At 38.7% G+C, this 19,132-nt stretch overlaps 1 protein-coding gene across 15 annotated transcripts in view; it reads right to left on the reverse strand.

Annotated features, from left to right (window-relative positions):
- Positions 1 to 19,132, reverse strand: part of AMPdeam (AMP deaminase) — a 231,436-nt gene that overhangs the window by 85,343 nt on the left and 126,961 nt on the right. For 12 of the 15 annotated variants that reach the window (XM_070086034.1, XM_070086032.1, XM_070086033.1 and 9 more), the window contains one exon: positions 10,448 to 10,576. The exons of 1 other annotated variant lie outside the window; for it this stretch is intronic. In XM_070086034.1, coding sequence (XP_069942135.1) covers positions 10,448 to 10,576 — 129 coding nt within the window. Of the gene's footprint in view, positions 1 to 10,447; positions 10,577 to 14,899; positions 14,969 to 19,132 lie in introns of all 15 variants that reach the window. 2 more of the 15 variants (XM_070086036.1, XM_070086035.1) reach the window with 1 other exon arrangement.

Genomic DNA, 19,132 nt, shown 5'->3' on the forward strand with positions numbered 1-19,132 from the left:
TTGCCCTTCCCCAATCTTCATGACTTTGCACTTGGTGAGGTTGAACACTTCTGAGCCTATTCCTTCCATTATGTCATTCACATATACTGTATCAGAAACAGCACCAGTCCTAGGACTGAACCCTGTGGAACCCGACTCATCATGGGCACCCACTCTGACACCTTGTCACATACCATGACTTGCTGATGTCTTCCCATCAGGCACTCTCTGATCCATTGCAGTGCCTTCCCTGTTATACCTGCCTGGTCCTCCAGCTTTTGCACTAATCTCTTGTGTGGAACTGTGTCAAAGGCCTTCTTACAGTCTAGGAAAATGCAGTCTACCCACCCCACTCTCTCTTGTTTTACTGCTTTCACCTTATCATAGAACTCCAGAAGGTCTGTGACACAGGATTTCCCATCCCTAAATTCGTGCTGGTTGTTGCTGACAAGCTCATTCCTTTCTAGGTGCTCCACCACTCTTCTCCTGATAATCTTCTACATGACTTTGCACATTATACATGTCAGTGACACTGGTCTGTAGTTTAATGCTGCAAATCTGTCTCATTTTTTAAAAATTGGGACTATATTTGCTGTCTTCCATACCTCAGGTAGTCACCCTGTTTCGATAGATGTGTTGAAGATTGTTGTCAGTAGTACATAGAGCACCTCTGCTCCCTCTCTCAGGACCCATGGAGAGATATTGTCTGGTCCCATTGCCTTTGAGGTATCAAGTTCACTTAGCAGCTTCTTTACCTCCTCCTTGATTGTGTGTATTTCATCCAGCACTTGTTAGTACCCTCCTATTCTGACCTCCCTCCCTCCCTCTGTGTGTGTATGTACTCACCTAGTTGTGGTTGCAGGGGTCGAGTCACAGCTCCTGGCCCTGCCTCTTCACTGGTCACTACTAGGTCACTCTTCCTGCTCCATGAGCTTTATTATACCTCTTCTTAAAGATATGCATGGATACTGCTTCCACTGCATCACAAGTGTGTGTGTGTGTACTCATTTATTTGTACTCACCTATTTGTGGTTGCAGGGATCAAGTCAACGCTCCTGGCCCCCGCCTCTTCACTGATCGCTACTAGGTCCCCTCTCTCTCCCCCTGCTCCATGATCTTTATCAAACTTCATCTCAAAACTACATAAGATTCCTGCCTCCACATCACTTTCAGGTTATTCCACTTCTTGACAACTCTATGACTGAAGAAATACTTCCTAACATCCCTTTGACTCATCAGAGTCTTCAACTTCCAAATGTGACCCCTTGTTTCTGTGTCCCATTTCTGGAACATCCTGTCTTTGTCCACTTTGTCAATTCCTCACAGTATTTTATATGTCGTTATCATGTCTCCCTAACCCTCCTGACCTCTAATGTAGTCAGGCCGATTTCCCTTAACCTTTCTTCGTAGGACAATCCCCTTAGCTCTGGGACTAGTCTTGTTGCAAACCTTTGCACTTTCTCTAATTTCTTGACATGCTTGACCAGGTGTGGACTCCAAACTGGTGCTGCATACTCCAATATGGGCCTGACGTACATGGTGTACAGAGTGTTGAACGATTCCTTACTGAGGTATCGGAATGTTATTCTTAGGTTTTCCAGGCACCCATATGCTGCAGCAGTTATCTAGTTGATGTGCACCTCAGGAGATGTGCTCAGTATTATACTCACCCCAAGATCTTTTTCCTTGAGTGAAGTTTGAAGTCTTTGGCCACCTAGACTATACTCTGTCTGCAGTCTTCTTTGCCCTTCCCCGATCTTCATGACTTGGCGGGGTTAAATTCAAGGAGCCAGTTGCTGGAGCAGGCTTGTAACCTGTCCAGGTCTCTCTGTAGTCCTGTCTGATCCTCATCCGATTTAATTCTCCTCATTAATTTCACATTCTCTGCAAACGGACATTTCTGAGTGTATCCCTTCCGTCATGTCATTCACATATACTAAAAACAGCACAAGTCTTATGACTAACTCCTGTGGAACCCCGCTTGTCACAAGTGCCCACTCTGACACATCATCACGTACCATGACTCGTTGTTGCCTCCCTGTCAGATATTCTCTGATCCAATGCAGTGCCTTTCCTGCTTTGCGTGCCTAATCCTCTAACTCTTTGCATTAACCTCTTGTGTCTTACTTCCGTTGCCTTGTCATAAAACTCCAGTAGGTTTGTGACACAGGATTTTCCTTTCTTGAAACCTTGCTGATTGTCATTTATAAGCTTGTGCCTTTCTAGGTGCTCCACCACTCTCCTCCTGATAATCTTCTCCATGACCTTGCATACTATACACGTCAGTGACACAGGTCTGTAGTTTAATGCCTTGTGTCTGTCTCCTTTCTTAAAACTTGGGACTACATTTGCCATCTTCCATACCTCAGGTAGTTGCCCAATTTCAATGGATGTGTTGAAAATTTTTGTTAGTGGCACACACTGCATCTCTGCTGTGTGCGCGTGTGTATGTGCATGCGAGCGTGCCTGGAAGGGTGTTTCAGGTGTCAATTCCCCCATGGTCCAGCCCAGTCCATGCATGCCTGTCTGCCTGTCCATGCCTGTCCATACCTGTCTGCCTGCCTGTCCATGCCTGCCTGCCTGCCTGCCTGTCCATGCCTGCCTGCCTGCCTGTCTATGCCTGCCTGCCTGTCTATGCCTGCCTGCCTGTCTATGCCTGCCTGCCTGTCCATGCCTGCATGCCTGCCTGTCTATGCCTGCCTGCCTGTCCATGCCTGCCTGCCTGTCCATGCCTGCCTGCCTGTCCATGCCTGCCTGCCTGTCCATGCCTACCTGCCTGTCCATGCCTTCCTGCCTGTCCATGTCTGCCTAAAAAAAAAATTATTTCATCATGATACAATATTTGTACAGAGGTGAATGACATTGAGGTGTGCATGCAGAAAGCCCCTTAATATGCAGAGAATTTCCCACAAACTTAAAGAGTCTAAGGCAATGACTAATTGAGAGCTTATATATACAGTCTCTTAGGTGGTCACTGGTGCTTATATATACAGTCTCTTAGGTGGGTGGAAAAATAAAATTAGGAGTTATAATGAATACAAGAGAATTGAATATTTTATTAGTACATGCTATATGGCTTTTATCAAGTTTATTGTTTTAAGAATTACAGGTTTGATTTTTACAAAGATTAAGCCAGACATGGGGTATGTCATAGGAATTTTTGTGTCTAGTATTATGTCTATGGGTCTTGTTGCAACTATCAAGTGCTTCTGGTCAGGATTAATATTAGAATTTACTGTTCTGTATATGTAGCATGCACAGTAATAAGAGTGAATGTTTTGTAAAGTAAGTAGATTTAGGTCTTTGGAGAGTGGGGGTGTGTTGTCTTGTAGCAGACTGTGTGATCATTCGTACCGTGGTTTTTTGTTGGGTTATTATTGGCTTGAGGTGATTTGCTGCTGTGGATCCCTAGGCACAAATAGTGTGGTGAAGTAGAGGTAGATCAGTGAATAGTATAATGTAAACAGTGCTTTTTGTAGTACATAATAACGTATCTTTGAGAGGATGCCAACTGTCTTGGGCAATTTTTTTTTTTTTGTTATGAGTTGGATGTGGGTACTGAATCTCAAGTTGCTGTCAAGTCAAGTCTCCCTGAAATGCCTAGGGATGCTAGTGGCCTTCTTTGTAATTAATATTTTATAATATGTAAGCCACACATAGTAAGCTTTGCATGGAAATAAGCATTTTCATTTCCAAGGTGCTAGGCATGAGCCAGTTAACCATGGGCCATTCATGAACCCACAGCCACTCATGTACCTGTCCAACCTATTTTTAAAAGCTACCCAAGGTTCAAAGTTCTCCCTTTAACCCTTTTAGAGTTGGTCCTGTAGTACTATGGCTCTGAAGCATGGGTCAGTCCTGTTGTTCTAAACCATGAGCTCAGCTCACTCAGATAAGCTGCTAGCAGTAAATTTGGGTCTAGATATGAGACAATGGGTCTATGCAGTAAGTGTGCAACATATGAAAAATCATGCAGCAAGCAGTGCGTAATAGGAAAAACTGTAACCGTGTTTCTGGTTTAAATAGCAAATTTGCGGTGTATTTTCATAAGGCTTTGTCTTATTCTCAGTTTCTTGGTTTCATTTGATAGAATGGAATATATATTACAGAAATAGAGCTGATTGTAACAGGTTTAAGGATTGAAAGTATCTTGAAATTGAGTTCAAAGTAGCAGAAATGTTTGATTTTTGCCGAAATTCTAGAGTACACAAATTGTGATTCGTCCAGTATGTATCATACTGGTCAGTCTAATACGTGTCCACAAATGTGCTGATATAATTTATACAATTATTACAATAATGAAATAGTCTGCATAACTGTCAATGTTCTGTTTTTTGTGTGAATAAAAACCTAAAATGGAAAACAATCATAATATAAGAGAGGCCTGAGGACATGACTAATGAACAGAGGAAATGTTTTAGTGCCAAGAATGTCTAAACTGTTTATTCTGAACCCTATTTTGAAATTGGTAATTTGTGTAAAATTGGCCAAATTACCAATTTCTGATCATTTTACTGGGTAGCTGAAATAGGTAAATGGGCAGTTTCTTGTACTCAGTCACTAGAATAGAAGGGATACTAGTGAAATAGCTACGAGTTTAGTCAACTGGAACAATGGAATTGACCAAAAATAGGGCTTGAAGTAGGCAAAATCGCTGATGCACATATATCGCCGAGACCGCTACCTTTGCGAGAGCGTAATTCTGTAAGTTTCCATCAAATTTTGTACTCTTGGTTTCATTACCTTCGGGAAAAAAGTTATCATATCATAAGAATAATTTTATTTTTTGAAAATACTCCAACCCTTGCAAGTTTCAGATCAGGGGTTCCAACCCTGAAAGAGTTAATGATGGAACAAACTCCCAAGCAGAATCAATAAAACATGAAATTTGGGTAGTTTTAAAAAAGAGTTTGGACAGGTACACGAGTAGGTCTGGGTAGGTAACATGCCTAGCAGAGGCCAATAGGCCTACTACAGTGCTCATCCATTCTTATTAGGTATCTCTGAAGGGGTACTAAGTGTTTGCCAGATGTTTTGCCTTCCTCCCAAGTTTCATTTTCACTTCATTTATAATAAAAAAAGGACTTATCTGATTGGCTCCAAATTGTCAATGCTAGTGTACAGTAAGTAGGGAAAGATTCATGCATCTATGGGCATATGCAAGTGCCTTACAATAAGGTACAACTTGTATCAAGATTCTTGGAAAGGGTTTGATAACTTTTAACCCCTTCAGGGTCCAAGGCCCAAATCTCAAGTGGTGCCCCAGTGCCCAAGAATTTAACCCTTTCAGGGTCCAAGGCCCAAATCTGGAGTCACGCGCCAGTGTCCAAGAATTTAAAAAAAAAAAATTTGTTATTTTTTCTTATGAAATCGTAGAGAATCTTTTTGTGAAGGTAATAAAACAAAAAGTACGAAATTTGGTGGAAAACTGACGAAATTATGCTCTCGCGAATTTTGATGTGTCAGCGATATTTACGAATCGGCGATTTTGCCGACTTTGACTCCCATTTTAGGCCAATTACATTATTCCAATCAACCAAATTCTTAGCTATTTCACTAGTATTACTTCTATTCTATCGATTGAGCACAAGAAATCGCCAAGTCAACTGTTTCAACTACAAAATAAAGTGATCGGAAATTGTTAATTTGGCCAATTTAACACAAAGTTCAAAATATTCCAATTTCAAAATAGGGTCCAGAATGAACAATGCAGGTATTCCTGGAACTAAACTAACATTTCCTCTGTTCATTAGTTATGTTTTGAAGCTTTACAAATAAATTCCATTTTGATTTTTTATTCACATAATAAATTTTTATTCACACCAAAAAATAGAAGATTTACTGTTATGCAATACTGTAATAATTGTATAAATATCATCACCATATTTGTGAATGTATATTAGACCCACCAGCCGACGTGTATTAGATGTGTGAGGTCGTTTGTTTACTCTTGAATATCGGCAAAAATTTAACATTTCTGCTACTTTGAGCTCAGTTTCAAGCCATTTCCAGTGCTAAAACCAATCAAAATCATCTCTATTTCTGTAATATGTCTTCCATTCTATCAAATGAGACCAAGAAATCGCAAATACAACTATAAAAAACATACAAAAAAACACTGCAAAGTTGCTGTTTTAATCGAAAAATCATGATTTCATTTTTTTCCTCTCATTATACACAGTGTGCTGCAGGATCTGTTTTATGTGGTGCACACATACCCATAGATGTATTCTCTCATATCTAGGCCCAAATGTACCACTCACAGTTTATCAGAGTGAGCTGAGCTCATGGCGTAGATCTACGGTTTGGACCCTGAATGTAAAGCCGTAGATCTACGGGACGGACCCTGAAAGGGTTAAAAAAAAAAAATTTGTTATTTTTTATTATGAAATGGTAGAGAATCTTTTTGTGAAGGTAATAAAACAAAAAGTACGAAATTTGATGGAAAATTGACGAAATTATGCTCTCGCGAATTTTGATGCGTCAGAGATATTTACGAATCGGCGATTTTGCCGACTTTGACTCCCATTTTAGGCCAATTACATTATTCCAGTCAACCAAATTCTTAGCTATTTCACTAGTATTACTTCTATTCTATCGATTGAGCACAAGAAATCACAAAGTCAACTGTTTCAACTACAAATTAAAGTGATCGGAAATTGTTAATTTGGCCAATTTAACACAAAGTTCAAAATATTCCAATTTCAAAATAGAGTCCAGAATAAACAATGTAGGTATTCCTGGAACTAAACTAACATTTCCTCTGTTCATTAGTTACGTTTTGAGGCTTTACAAATAAATTCCATTTTGATTTTTTATTCACATAATGAATTTTTATTCACACCAAAAAATAGAAGATTTACTGTAATGCAATAATGTAATAATTGTATAAATATCATCACCATATTTGTGAATGCATATTAGACCCACCAGCTTGCGTGTATTAGACGTGTGAGGTTGTTTGTTTACTCTTGAATATTGGCAAAAATTTAACATTTCTGCTACTTTGAGCTCAGTTTCAAGCCATTTCCAGTGCTAAAACCAATCAAAATCATCTCTATTTCTGTAATATGTCTTCCATTCTATCAAATGAGACCAAGAAATCGCAAATAGATCTATAAAAAACATACGAAAATACACTGCAAAGTCGCTGTTTTAATCGAAAAATCATTATTTCAGTTTTTTTCTCTCATTATACACAGCATGCTGCAGGATCTGTTTTATGTGGTGCACACATACCACATAGATGTATTCTCTCATATGTAGGCCCAAATGTACCACTCACAGTTTATCAGAGTGAGCTGAGCTCATGACGCAGATCTACGGTTTGGACCCTGAACGTAAAGCCGTAGATCTACGGGACAGACCCTCAAAGGGTGAAAAGCTTCCTGTTTATTTATTTATATTATGACTTTGCAAACAGTACACAGAGATTTTGTATTTACAATAGTGGGTTGCAATGCAAAGAGAACCTCTATTATGCCTAGGCATTATGGGCCAACTTAACATTATTGGCTTACAGTCTACTTAACACTAAGGAGTATATCATAGTTGTACAGTAGGATAGTAATTATTTCATAGTTGTACATTAGATTATTAATTATAACTGAATTAAATTTGTATAAGACAAAATATATATTCTTATATCCTAAAATGCTTTTTGTGAAAATGATTCAATTATATTCCAGTCAACAATGGATAAAAGGTTCAAAGTGATTGTTGAAGTTATGATGTGGGAGTACATAAGTGAGTAAGTGTGTACTGAGTATTTAGCATTTAGTCTAGGGTGATTAAGTGGCTTTTGAGAAGAGTCTTAAATTAATTTTCAGACCGGGTTACTTTAATATCTTCTGGTAATGAATTCCATATTTTGGGGCCCTTTATGTGCATAGAGTTTTTACACAGTGTGATATGGACACAAGGTATATCAAAAAGAGATGTGTCTTGTGTTGTGGTCATGTGTCCTATTTAGGTTGGTGAGAAGTTTGAGTGGAGGGTTTATATTTGCGTGAATTGTTCTGTGTATGTAGTAGGCACATGAATAAGTATGGATGTGCTTAATGGTGAGCAGATTCAGACTTTTGAAAATTGGCGTAGTATTCTGGCAGGAGTGGGAATTTGTTATCATTCTTACTGCTGCCTTTTGCTGGGTTATTTGGGGTTTTAGGTGACTGGATGTTGTTGACCCCCATGCACAAATTCCATATGTTAGATAAGGGTATATGAGTGAATGGTACAGTGCCAGGAGAGCTGACTGTGGAACGTAGTACCTTATCTTTGATAGTATGCCTACAGTCTTGGAGATTTTCTTGGTGATTTGTTGTATGTGTGTTCAGAACTTAAGGCTACTGTCAAGGTGGATACCTAGGAATTTTCCCTCTGTGAGTCTTATGACTGATGATCCGTTTAGTGTTATGTTAATTGGATCATTTGCGGCTTCGTTTCCAAACTGAATGAAAAAGGTTTTATCAGTATTCAGGGTAAGTTTATTAGTCATCATCCAGGCAGATATTTTCTGCAATTCGGCAGTGACTGTGTTTGCTAGTATGACTGTGTTTGGGTGGGAAAAGACATATGTAGTGTCATCTGCAAATAATATGGGTTTGAGTAGCTGTGATGCATTCGGTAGATCATTGAGGTATGTGAGAAAGAGGAGTGGTCCAAGGACACTTCCTTGTGGGACTCCTACTGTGATTGGTTGGGTGGAAGAGTTTGCATCATTTGCATACACATATTGTGTTCTGTTACTAAGGTATGATTTTAGGTAGTTGAGGGAGTTGCCTCTGATACCATAGTGCATTAATTTGGAGTACAGCAGTTCATGGTTGACTGTATCGAAAGCTTTACGTAAATCAATGAAAATGCCCATCGGGACTTCTTTCTTTTCGAGTGCGGTATATATTAGTTCTAGCATGTGTATGATAGCATCATTCATGCTTTTATTATTCCTGAATCCAAACTGACACGGGTTTAATATGTTGTGTGAGACGAGGTAGGAATAGATCCGTCTATGAATTAATCTTTCAAAGATTTTAGAGAGCAGTGGTAAGTTAGATATTGGTCTATAGTTATTCAAGTCAGCTTGGTCACCTCCTTTGTAGATAGGAGTGACTCTCGCTATTTTGAGAATTGTTGGGAAGGTAGATGATTCAATGGATTTGTTAAAGATCATTGTAATAATTGGTGACAATACTTGAGAACCTTTTTTGTACATAAAAGCAGGCAAGTTGTTTATGTCTCCTGCCTTGTTTTAAAAGGTGTTTATGATGAGCGTAACTTCTATGGGGCTGGTTGGAGCTAAGAATAGCGTATCTGGGCAGGTACCTATGAGGTAGTCTGATGGACAGGCGTTTACGCTTGGTATTTTGTTCGCTAGATTTTTTTCCTATGGAGGAGAAGAAAACAACGAGTCTGCTGTTTCAGTAGGTGTGAGTAGGGGTTCATCCGATTTTGTTAGTTTGATTTTGTTTTTGGATAACTTTTTAGTTCCAAGAATTTCAGATAGAGTTTTCCAAGTTTTTTTCATATCACCTTTGATGTTATGTAATCTATTTTCATAATACAATTTTTTAGATCTTATCAGGCTGGTAAGTGCTGACGAGTAACGTTTAGACTGTTCTCTAGTTATTTGACCTATTCTATACTGTTTTTCATATTTGTGCTTTGTGTTAATGGATTTGAGGATGCTTGGTGTTAGCCAGGGATTATTCAGTCTCTTTGCTGTGATCCGTTTAGTTTCTTGGGGCAATGTTTGTTATAGAGGCTTTGGACATTTTTTAGAAAATTATTTATACATTCATTCATATATGTATATGTTTCGAGCTCATTTTGCCAATCGATGTTATTCACAGTTGCTATAAAGTTGTTAACAGCTGTCTCGTTATGTAGTCTGAAGGTTACTTTAGTAATGTCTTGTGGCAGTTTGCCCAGATTAGTTATGAGAAAGGTTGGGTAGTGGTCTGTAGTGTTGTCTGTGATTATGCCTGATTTTAAAGAGGCTATGGTGTTTGTCCAGATGTGGTCACAGTGGTGCCTATGCTAACCTTCCTATGGTGTAGAAATATACCTAGTTGGATGAATCTTATTGTGGCTAGCTGGTCCAGTGGCTAACGCGATGGTCTGGAGTTTTGAGACTCTCTGACCACGGGTTCAATCCCGCCTGTGGTATGGTTTATTAAGAAGATGCTTGTCTCGGTGATTCTTGTAGGTTTAGATATTGTTGGTAGTAAAAGGCAGTTACTCATTGTGTTTGTGAATTCGGTCACTTGTGGGTCCTGGTCGTGTAGTATGTTTATGTTGAAATCTCCTGTTAGTAGTAGGTGGTCTTTATTCATGTGTGCATCAGTAATCATGTTTCCTAGTTTTTCACTAAAGTGGTAAATGTTTGACTGTGGTACTCTGTAGATGTTTATAACTGTGAGGGGTTTTTGCAGGTCTTTTGATTTGAATTTGGCTATGATATATTCACCATGTTCGTCCCTTGTGCAAGATTTGTTGATACATTCGAGTTGATTTGAGTAGTATATAGCTGTTCCTCCCCCTTGCTGGTCTGTTCTACAGTTGTGTATGGCCATGTAGCCAGGAATGGTATAGACATCTGTAATATCAGGCTTAAGTCAGGTTTCTGTGAATGTGATGATTGATATATTGGAATGAAGGGAATTGAGTAATGCTGTGAGGACATCATAATATTTGCTCAAGGATCTGACACTGTAGTTAGCCCTTAAACGGTCCAAACAAATCGACGTTCAAATTCATAGTGCTACAAAAGTAGATCTACTTTTTTTAACATATTTTCAAATGTAACAAAAAAAAAATGTAGATAAAGTTTTTTTTTACACGTTTTCAAATGTAAAACAAAAAAGAAGATCTACATTTTTTTACGTACTTTCAGATGTTGAAAAAATGTATATATACGTTTGGACCATTTAAGGGTTAAAGATGGTTATGTTATTGCACTAATTAATGTCTTTGCTTGGTCTGGTGTATAGTAATTACAGTTGCTGTTTGATTCGTGTAATTCATTTAGTAAAAAGTTTACATCAGGATCTATGTCTGTAATCATAGGATGAGAGTAATTTTACAAACTAGATTTTCTGAGTAAAATAATATAAGAGTTATACTGAATCTACAACTAGACTTATGAATAAGACTGTAATTATTCTAAAACTTTAAAAAAATTTATAAGAAAAAGGGATTATTACAGAATAGGTAATTCAGTTATACACTTAAGCATCTAATAGCACCTTAATTATTTTAACAAATGTGAGTTTATGAACTATGTTAGATATTTACAGCTAAAATAAAGGAGCTAGTGAATATAATAATAAAAGAATGTATTAAAAACAAAATCAGTAGCACCTGAGGTAGTCAATAGCACCTAGAGTATTTTAACCCTTAAACGGTCCAAACAGATCGACGTTCAAATTCGTAATGCTACAAAAGTAGATCTACTTTTTTTACATATTTTCAAATATAACACAAAAAAATGTAGATAAAAGTTTTTTTTACACGTTTTCACATGTAAAACAAAAAAAAAAGATCTACATTTTTTTTGAAGATTGAGACACTTATGCAGCATATGGGAATCTTTATTCAGGAAACGTTTTGCCACACAGTGGACTGATGAAGCCACACAGTGGACTGATGAAGCCACACAGTGGACTGATGAAGCCACACAGTGGACTGATGAAGCCACTGTGTGGCGAAACGTTTCCTGAATAAAGATTCCCATATGCTGCATAAGTGTCTCAATCTTCAACTTGTCGGTTTTTCAAACCATTCACCACATTTTTTTTTACATACTTTCAGATGTTGAAAAAACGTACATATACGTTTGGACCATTTAAGGGTTAATAAATGTGACTATATGGACAAGAGGATAAAAAAAAAAAATATTAAATCTCCTGAAAGTAGCCCTTTAATTGTTGTTAGAACTAGGAGTATAGCAATTACTGAATAAGGGGCAGTACAATGTATTGGTATATAGAGAATTATTTCAGGAAAAATGTAAAAAGGGACTAAATTAAGTACAGAGGACCCCCGCATACCGTTGGCCTTACATAACGTTAAATCCGCATACCGCTACATTTTATCGCTAAGATTTTGCCTCGCATACCGCTAAAAAACCCGCTCAATGCTGTTCGTCCGAGATGCGTCTATGTGCGGCCTGAGCCACGCTCACATGTTCCGCCGGTGGCATTGTTTACCAGCCAGCCTCCGCGGTAACATCCAAGCATACAATCGGAACATTTGGTATTATTACAGTGTTTTTGGTGATTTTATCTGCAAAATAAGTGACCATGGGCCCCAAGAAAGCTTCTAGTGCCAACCCTACAGGAATAAGGGTGAGAATTACTATAGAGATGAAGAAAAAGATCATTGATAAGTATGAAAGTGGAGTGCGTGTCTCCGAGCTGGCCAGGTTGTATAATAAACCCCAATCAACCATCGCTACTATTGGTGGTACAGCTGCTGCTGCTGCTGTACCACCGTCAGCTGCTGCTGCTGCTGCACTGTCAGCTGCTGCTGCTGCTGCCGTTGTTGGTGTGGCTTATTGAGAATACCAAGAAACAATTAACCCCAGAGGATTTGCCACCCAGGATAACCCAAAAAAGTCAGTGTCATCGAAGACTGTCCAACTTATTTCCATTGGGGACCTTAATCTTGTCTCCTAGGATGCAACCCACACCAGTCGACTAACACCCAGGTGAACAGGGAAAAATGCCTGGAACTAGTGCTCATATTGGTGAATTTAAAGCCAGCAAAGGTTGGTTTGAGAGATTTAAGAATCGTAGTGGCATACACAGTGTGATAAGGCCTGTTCTGGAAGAAAATGCCAAACAGGACCTACAGTACTCAGGAGGAAAAGGCACTCCCAGGACACAGTGTCTCATCAGTCATTGCTGCATCTTCAATAAAGGTAAGTGTCATTTATTCTTCATTTAGTAGAGTAGTACATGCACAATATATATTGTGCATGTACTACTCTACTATTGTGCATGTATCCTTCTCTTTGTGTGTAGGAAAATGTATATTTCATGTGGTAAAATTTTTTTTTCATACTTTTGGGTGTCGTGCACGGATTAATTTGATTTCCATTATTTCTTATGGGGAAAATTCATTCGCATAACGATAATTTCGCATAACAATGAGCTCTCTTGCACGGATTAATATCGCTATGCGGGGGTCCACTGTAGTGGTAAAACAACCTTTAAATAGATTGACACTATGATATGAAATTAATCTGAGAGTAGGATTTGTCTTATAGCATAGAGTTTGAGCAATTAATATCACTAAAGAAATTTTATTTGAGGAAGTTGATACTAGCTAGTGGAAGATGGTACATACAAGGAATTGCACAGTAGTGTAGTAGGAACATATACTAGTTTGTTATTTGTAGTTTGGGAACACAGGGAAAAATAGTAAGATTATAAAAGAATTATAACAGTGCTTAAGTAGGAATAAATGGTAATACAGATATTATTAGAGAGTAAGTATTTTATTAACAAGTAATAAATTGTGAAGGAGAAAACTGGGAAGATAACACAAATTGGGTCTCACAAGGAACTGTGTGGGACACATGGGATAATGAGGTAGTAAATACTGGCTTCGAACACTCAACAACGATGTTAAAATCATCATCTTCCTGGCTTCAAACATTCACCAATGGTGTAACCTACTTCAACGAAAGCAGAGAGCATAACTGATGTGTGTAGGCGCATATTTGCCAAATGTGTATTTAAAAGTGAAAATTTATCCCATTAAATCATGTTAAATATACCCGAGTATAAAGTACTTGTTTTGAACAACTGCAAGCTTCAGTAGCTGATGCATCTTACAAACACAACTAATAAAATTTACTATTTTAGTACACTTCTCAATACACATGTGTACTCTATTAACATAGTTAAAAACAGAATCATTGGAATCTGTGTGATGAGTGGAGAATGCGTCTTCTGAATGGTTTAATTATGCTTTTAATGCTAGTATGTTTTCATGAACACAAGGTGAGTTATTAGGCTGCATACATCTCAGTTTGCTAATGTTATTACATAAATTGAGATACTAATTTCCATTCAGTAACTAAAAAATGCTTCTTTTGATTGGTTTCAAACCATTAAAGCTAATGCATTTGAAAAGGATGATACCCTGTAAGTTTAGACTGTACGTGCAAAATTAACAATTCACTACACTGTTAAAAAAATTTAAATTGTCGGACTATGAGCAACAGCTGAAGAATGCCTTTCCTGATAGATTTCAAACTTTCACCATCGGTAAGCTCTATTTATAAAAAGTTTGGCATTCATTTTAATGGTCTTCAGAAAAACTGGACAAAATCCACTGGATCAACTGATTTGGAACCAATGGACAAAATCCGTTGGTTACAGAACTGAATGCTTTTTATATGATAACTAAACAATCTCATTTCTTTTTGCCACAAGTGCCATTACAACCCTCTCACTTCTTCCCCCTCCCTTCTTCCCTTCCCTCCAACTACTCAGTTAAATCAATTTCTTACCATACAGAGTACATAGTTTACTACAGTATCACTTATTCATTTTTAAACTGAAGAAATCTTCCTGTTCTTTATAAAATTCCTGTAAATGCAAGTGCATTTTCTTAACTGCATTTATGATCAGTCAAATGTGGTACATGTACATGGTTAGTAGCTGTACGATCCATCGAGCACCCACTGTATATGGAAGATCAAGAAGGTTAAAGATATGTGCTACTGTATCTGTCTGAGCTAACACTACTCAATCAACACAAAAATGTGACTAATGTTATAAAGTGATTTTGTTGTATGGGAAAACAAAAACATATATGGGAGTGTCTGAAATATAAAAATCAGACACTTTCTCTTCTATTCAGATGAAAAAATCTGAATACAAGAGATTTATTTCCTTAAGTAACTTGCCTCGGCGAATGATAAGGAGTGAAGCACTCGGTTCAAGACGTATGCAGGACAGCTGGCCCGATGCGATACCTATAATTTACCACATTCAAATGTTGTAAAATATGTATTATGAGTCCAAAAACCTTGGAAGGGGCCTATTTGGATGGTACTCTCAATTTATGTGGTTTATATATATGTATATACATACATACATACATACATACATATATATATATATATATATATATATATTTATTCTTCTTTCTTTCAACACATCAGCCGTATCCCACCAAGGCAGGGTGGCCCAAAAAGAAAAACTAAAGTCTCTCTTTTTAAATTTAGTAATTTATACGGGAGGAGGGGTTACTAGTCCCTTGCTCCCGGCATTTTAGTCGCCTCTTACAACACGCATGGCTTATGGAGGAAGAATTCTGTTCCATTTCCCCATGGAGATGAGGAAATAAACAAGAACAAGAACTAAAGAGAAAATAGAAGAAAACCCAGAGGGGTGTGTATATACATGCTCGTACATGTATGTGTAGTGTGACCTAAGTGTAGGAAGAAGTAGCAAGACGTACCTGAAATCTTACATGTTTATAAGACAGAAAAAAGACACCAGCAATCCATCATGTAAAACAATTACAGGCTTTCATTTTACACTCACTTGGCAGGACGGTAGTACCTCCCTGGGTGGTTGCTGTCTACCAACCTACTACCTACAATATATATACAGTGGACCCCCGCATAGCGATATTAATCCGTGCAAGAGAGCTCATTGTTATGCGAAATTATCGTTATGCGAATGAATTTTCCCCATAAGAAATAATGGAAATCAAATTAATCCGTGCAAGACACCCCAAAGTATGAAAAAAAAAATTTTTACCACATGAAATATTAATTTTAATACACACAAACTGAAAAAGGCATGCAAAATTACATGACACTTACTTTTATTGAAGATCTGGTGATTGATGGGATGGGAGGAGGAGAGAGTGTTAGTGTTTAGAAGGGGAATCCCCTTCCATTAAGACTTGAGGTGTCAAGTCCTTTTCTGGGGTTACTTCCCTTCTTCTTTTAATGCCACTAGGACCAGCTTCAGAGTCACTGGAGTTTTGTCGCACAACATATCTGTCCATAGTGGCCTGTACCTCTCGTTCCTTTATGACTTCCCTAAAGTGTTTCACAACATTGTCAGTGTAATAGTCACCAGCACGGCTTGCAATAGCTGTGTGAGGGTGATTTTCATCCATGAAGGTTTGCACTTCAAGCCACTTTGCACAGATTTCCTTAATCTTTGTAGTAGGCAATTTCTTCAATTTCTCTCTCCCCTCCTTCGAACCAGTTTCCTCAGGTCTGGCCTCTTGCTGTTGAAGCTGATCTATCAGCTCATCAGTGGTTAGTTCTTCATTGTCCTCCTCCACCAACTCTTCCACATCATCCCCACTAACCTCCAACCCCAAGGACTTTCCCAATGCCATAATGGATTCCTCAACTGGCATAGGATTCTCAGGGTTAGCCTGAAACCCTTCAAAATCCCTTTGGTCTACACATTCTGGCCACAGTTTCTTCCAAACAGAGTTCAAGGTCCTCTTAGTCACTCCCTCCCAAGCCTTACCTATAAGGTTTACACAATTGAGGATATTAAAGTGATCTCTCCAAAACTCTCTTAGAGTCAGTTGAGTTTCTGAGGTCACTACAAAGCACCTTTCAAACAGAGCTTTTGTGTACAGTTTTTTGAAGTTTGCAATAACCTGCTGGTCCATGGGCTGCAGGAGAGGAGTGGTATTAGGAGGCAAAAACTTCACCTTAATGAATTTCATGTCCCCATAAAGTCGCTCTGCCACGTCTGTAGGATGACCAGGGGCATTGTCTAACACCAGGAGGCACTTAAGTTTTAATTTCTTTTCAGTTAGGTAATCTTTCACATTGGGGGAAAATGCATGGTGTAACCAGTCATAGAAAAAGTCCCTAGTGACCCATGCCTTACTGTTTGCCCTCCACAGCACACACAAATTTTCCTTGAGGACATTCTTTTGCCTGAACGGTCTGGGAGTTTCAGAGTGATACACTAATAAAGGCTTCACTTTGCAATCACCAGTAGCATTGGAACACATCAACAGAGTAAGCCTGTCTTTCATAGGCTTATGTCCTGGGAGTGCCTTTTCCTCCTGAGTAATGTAGGTCCTGCTTGGCATTTTCTTCCAAAACAGGCCTGTTTCATCACAATTAAACACTTGTTCAGGTTTCAGTCCTTCAGTTTCTATGTACTCCTTGAATTCCTGCACATATTTTTCAGCTGCTTTGTGGTCCGAACTGGCAGCCTCACCATGCCTTATCACACTATGTATGCCACTACGCCTCTTAAATCTCTCAAACCAACCTTTGCTGGCCTTAAATTCACTCACATCATCACTAGTTGCAGGCATTTTTTTAATTAAATCCTCATGCAACTTCCTAGCCTTTTCACTTATGATCACTTGAGAGATGCTATCTCCTGCTATCTGTTTCTCATTTATCCACACCAATAACAGTCTCTCAACATCTTCCATCACCTGCGATCTCTGTTTCGAAAACACAGTTAAACCTTTGGCAAGAACAGCTTCCTTGATTGCCTTTTTGTTGCCCACAATAGTAGCGATGGTTGATTGGGGTTTACTATACAACCTGGCCAGCTCGGAGACACACACTCCACTTTCATACTTATCAATGATCTCTTTCTTCATCTCTATAGTAATTCTCACCCTTATTCCTGTAGGGTTGGCACTAGAAGCTTTCTTGGGGCCCATGGTCACTTATTTTGCAGATAAAATCACCAGAAACACTGTAATAATACGAAATGTTCCGATTGTATGCTTGGATGTTACCGCGGAGGCTGGCTGGTAAACAATGCCACCGGCGGAACATGTGAGGCTGGCTAAGGGCGCACATTAGACGCGTCTCGGACGAACAGCATTGAGCGGGTCTTTTAGCGGTATGCGAGGCAAAATCTTGGCGATAAAATGTAGCAGTATCTGGATTTAACGTTATGTGATGCCAACGGTATGCGGGGGTCCACTGTATATATATACAATATATATATATATACTATATGTGGTATATGTGGAGTCAAAAAACGTTATCTATGGAGGCAAAGAAGGGAATGTATGAAAGTATAGTAGTACCAACACTCTTATATGGATGTGAAGCTTGGGTGGTAAATGCAGCAGCGAGGAGACGGTTGGAGGCAGTGGAGATGTCCTGTCTAAGGGCAATGTGTGGTGTAAATATTATGCAGAAAATTCGGAGTGTGGAAATTAGGAGAAGGTGTGGGGTTAATAAAAGCATTAGTCAGAGGGCAGAAGAGGGGTTGTTGAGGTGGTTTGGTCATTTAGAGAGAATGGATCAAAGTAGAATGACATGGAAAGCATATAAATCTATAGGGGAAGGAAAGAGGGGTAGGGGTCGTCCTCGAAAGGGTTGGAAAGAGGGGGTAAAGGAGGTTTTGTGGGCGAGGGGCTTGGACTTCCAGCAAGCGTGCATGAGCGTGTTAGATAGAAGTGAATGGAGACAAATGATACTTGGGACCTGACGATCTGTTGGAGTGTGAGCAGGGTAATATTTAGTGAAGGGATTCAGGGAAACCGGTTATTTTCATATAGTCGGACTTGAGTCCTGGAAATGGGAAGTACAATGCCTGCACTTTAAAGGAGGGGTTTGGGATATTGGCAGATTGGTGGGATACGTTGTGTATCTTTATATGTGTATGCTTCTAGACTGTTGTATTCTGAGCACCTCTGCAAAAACAGTGATAATGTGCGAGTGTGGTGAAAGTGTTGAATGATGATGAAAGTATTTTCTTTTTGGGGATTTTCTTTCTTTTTTTGGGTCACCCTGCCTCGGTGGGAGACGGCCGACTTGTTGAAAAAAAGATATATATATATATATATATATATATATATATATATATATATATATATATATATATATATATATATATATATATATATATTTTTTTTTTTTTTTTTTTTATCACACCGGCCGATTCCCACCAAGGCAGGGTGGCCCGAAAAAGAAAAACTTTCACCATCATTCACTCCATCACTGTCTTGCCAGAAGGGTGCTTTACACTACAGTTTTTAAACTGCAACATTAACACCCCTCCTTCAGAGTGCAGGCACTGTACTTCCCATCTCCAGGACTCAAGTCCGGCCTGCCGGTTTCCCTGAATCCCTTCATAAATGTTACTTTGCTCACACTCCAACAGCACGTCAAGTA

Source organism: Cherax quadricarinatus, chromosome 18 (assembly GCF_038502225.1).
Source record: "Cherax quadricarinatus isolate ZL_2023a chromosome 18, ASM3850222v1, whole genome shotgun sequence".
Taxonomy (NCBI): domain Eukaryota; kingdom Metazoa; phylum Arthropoda; class Malacostraca; order Decapoda; family Parastacidae; genus Cherax; species Cherax quadricarinatus.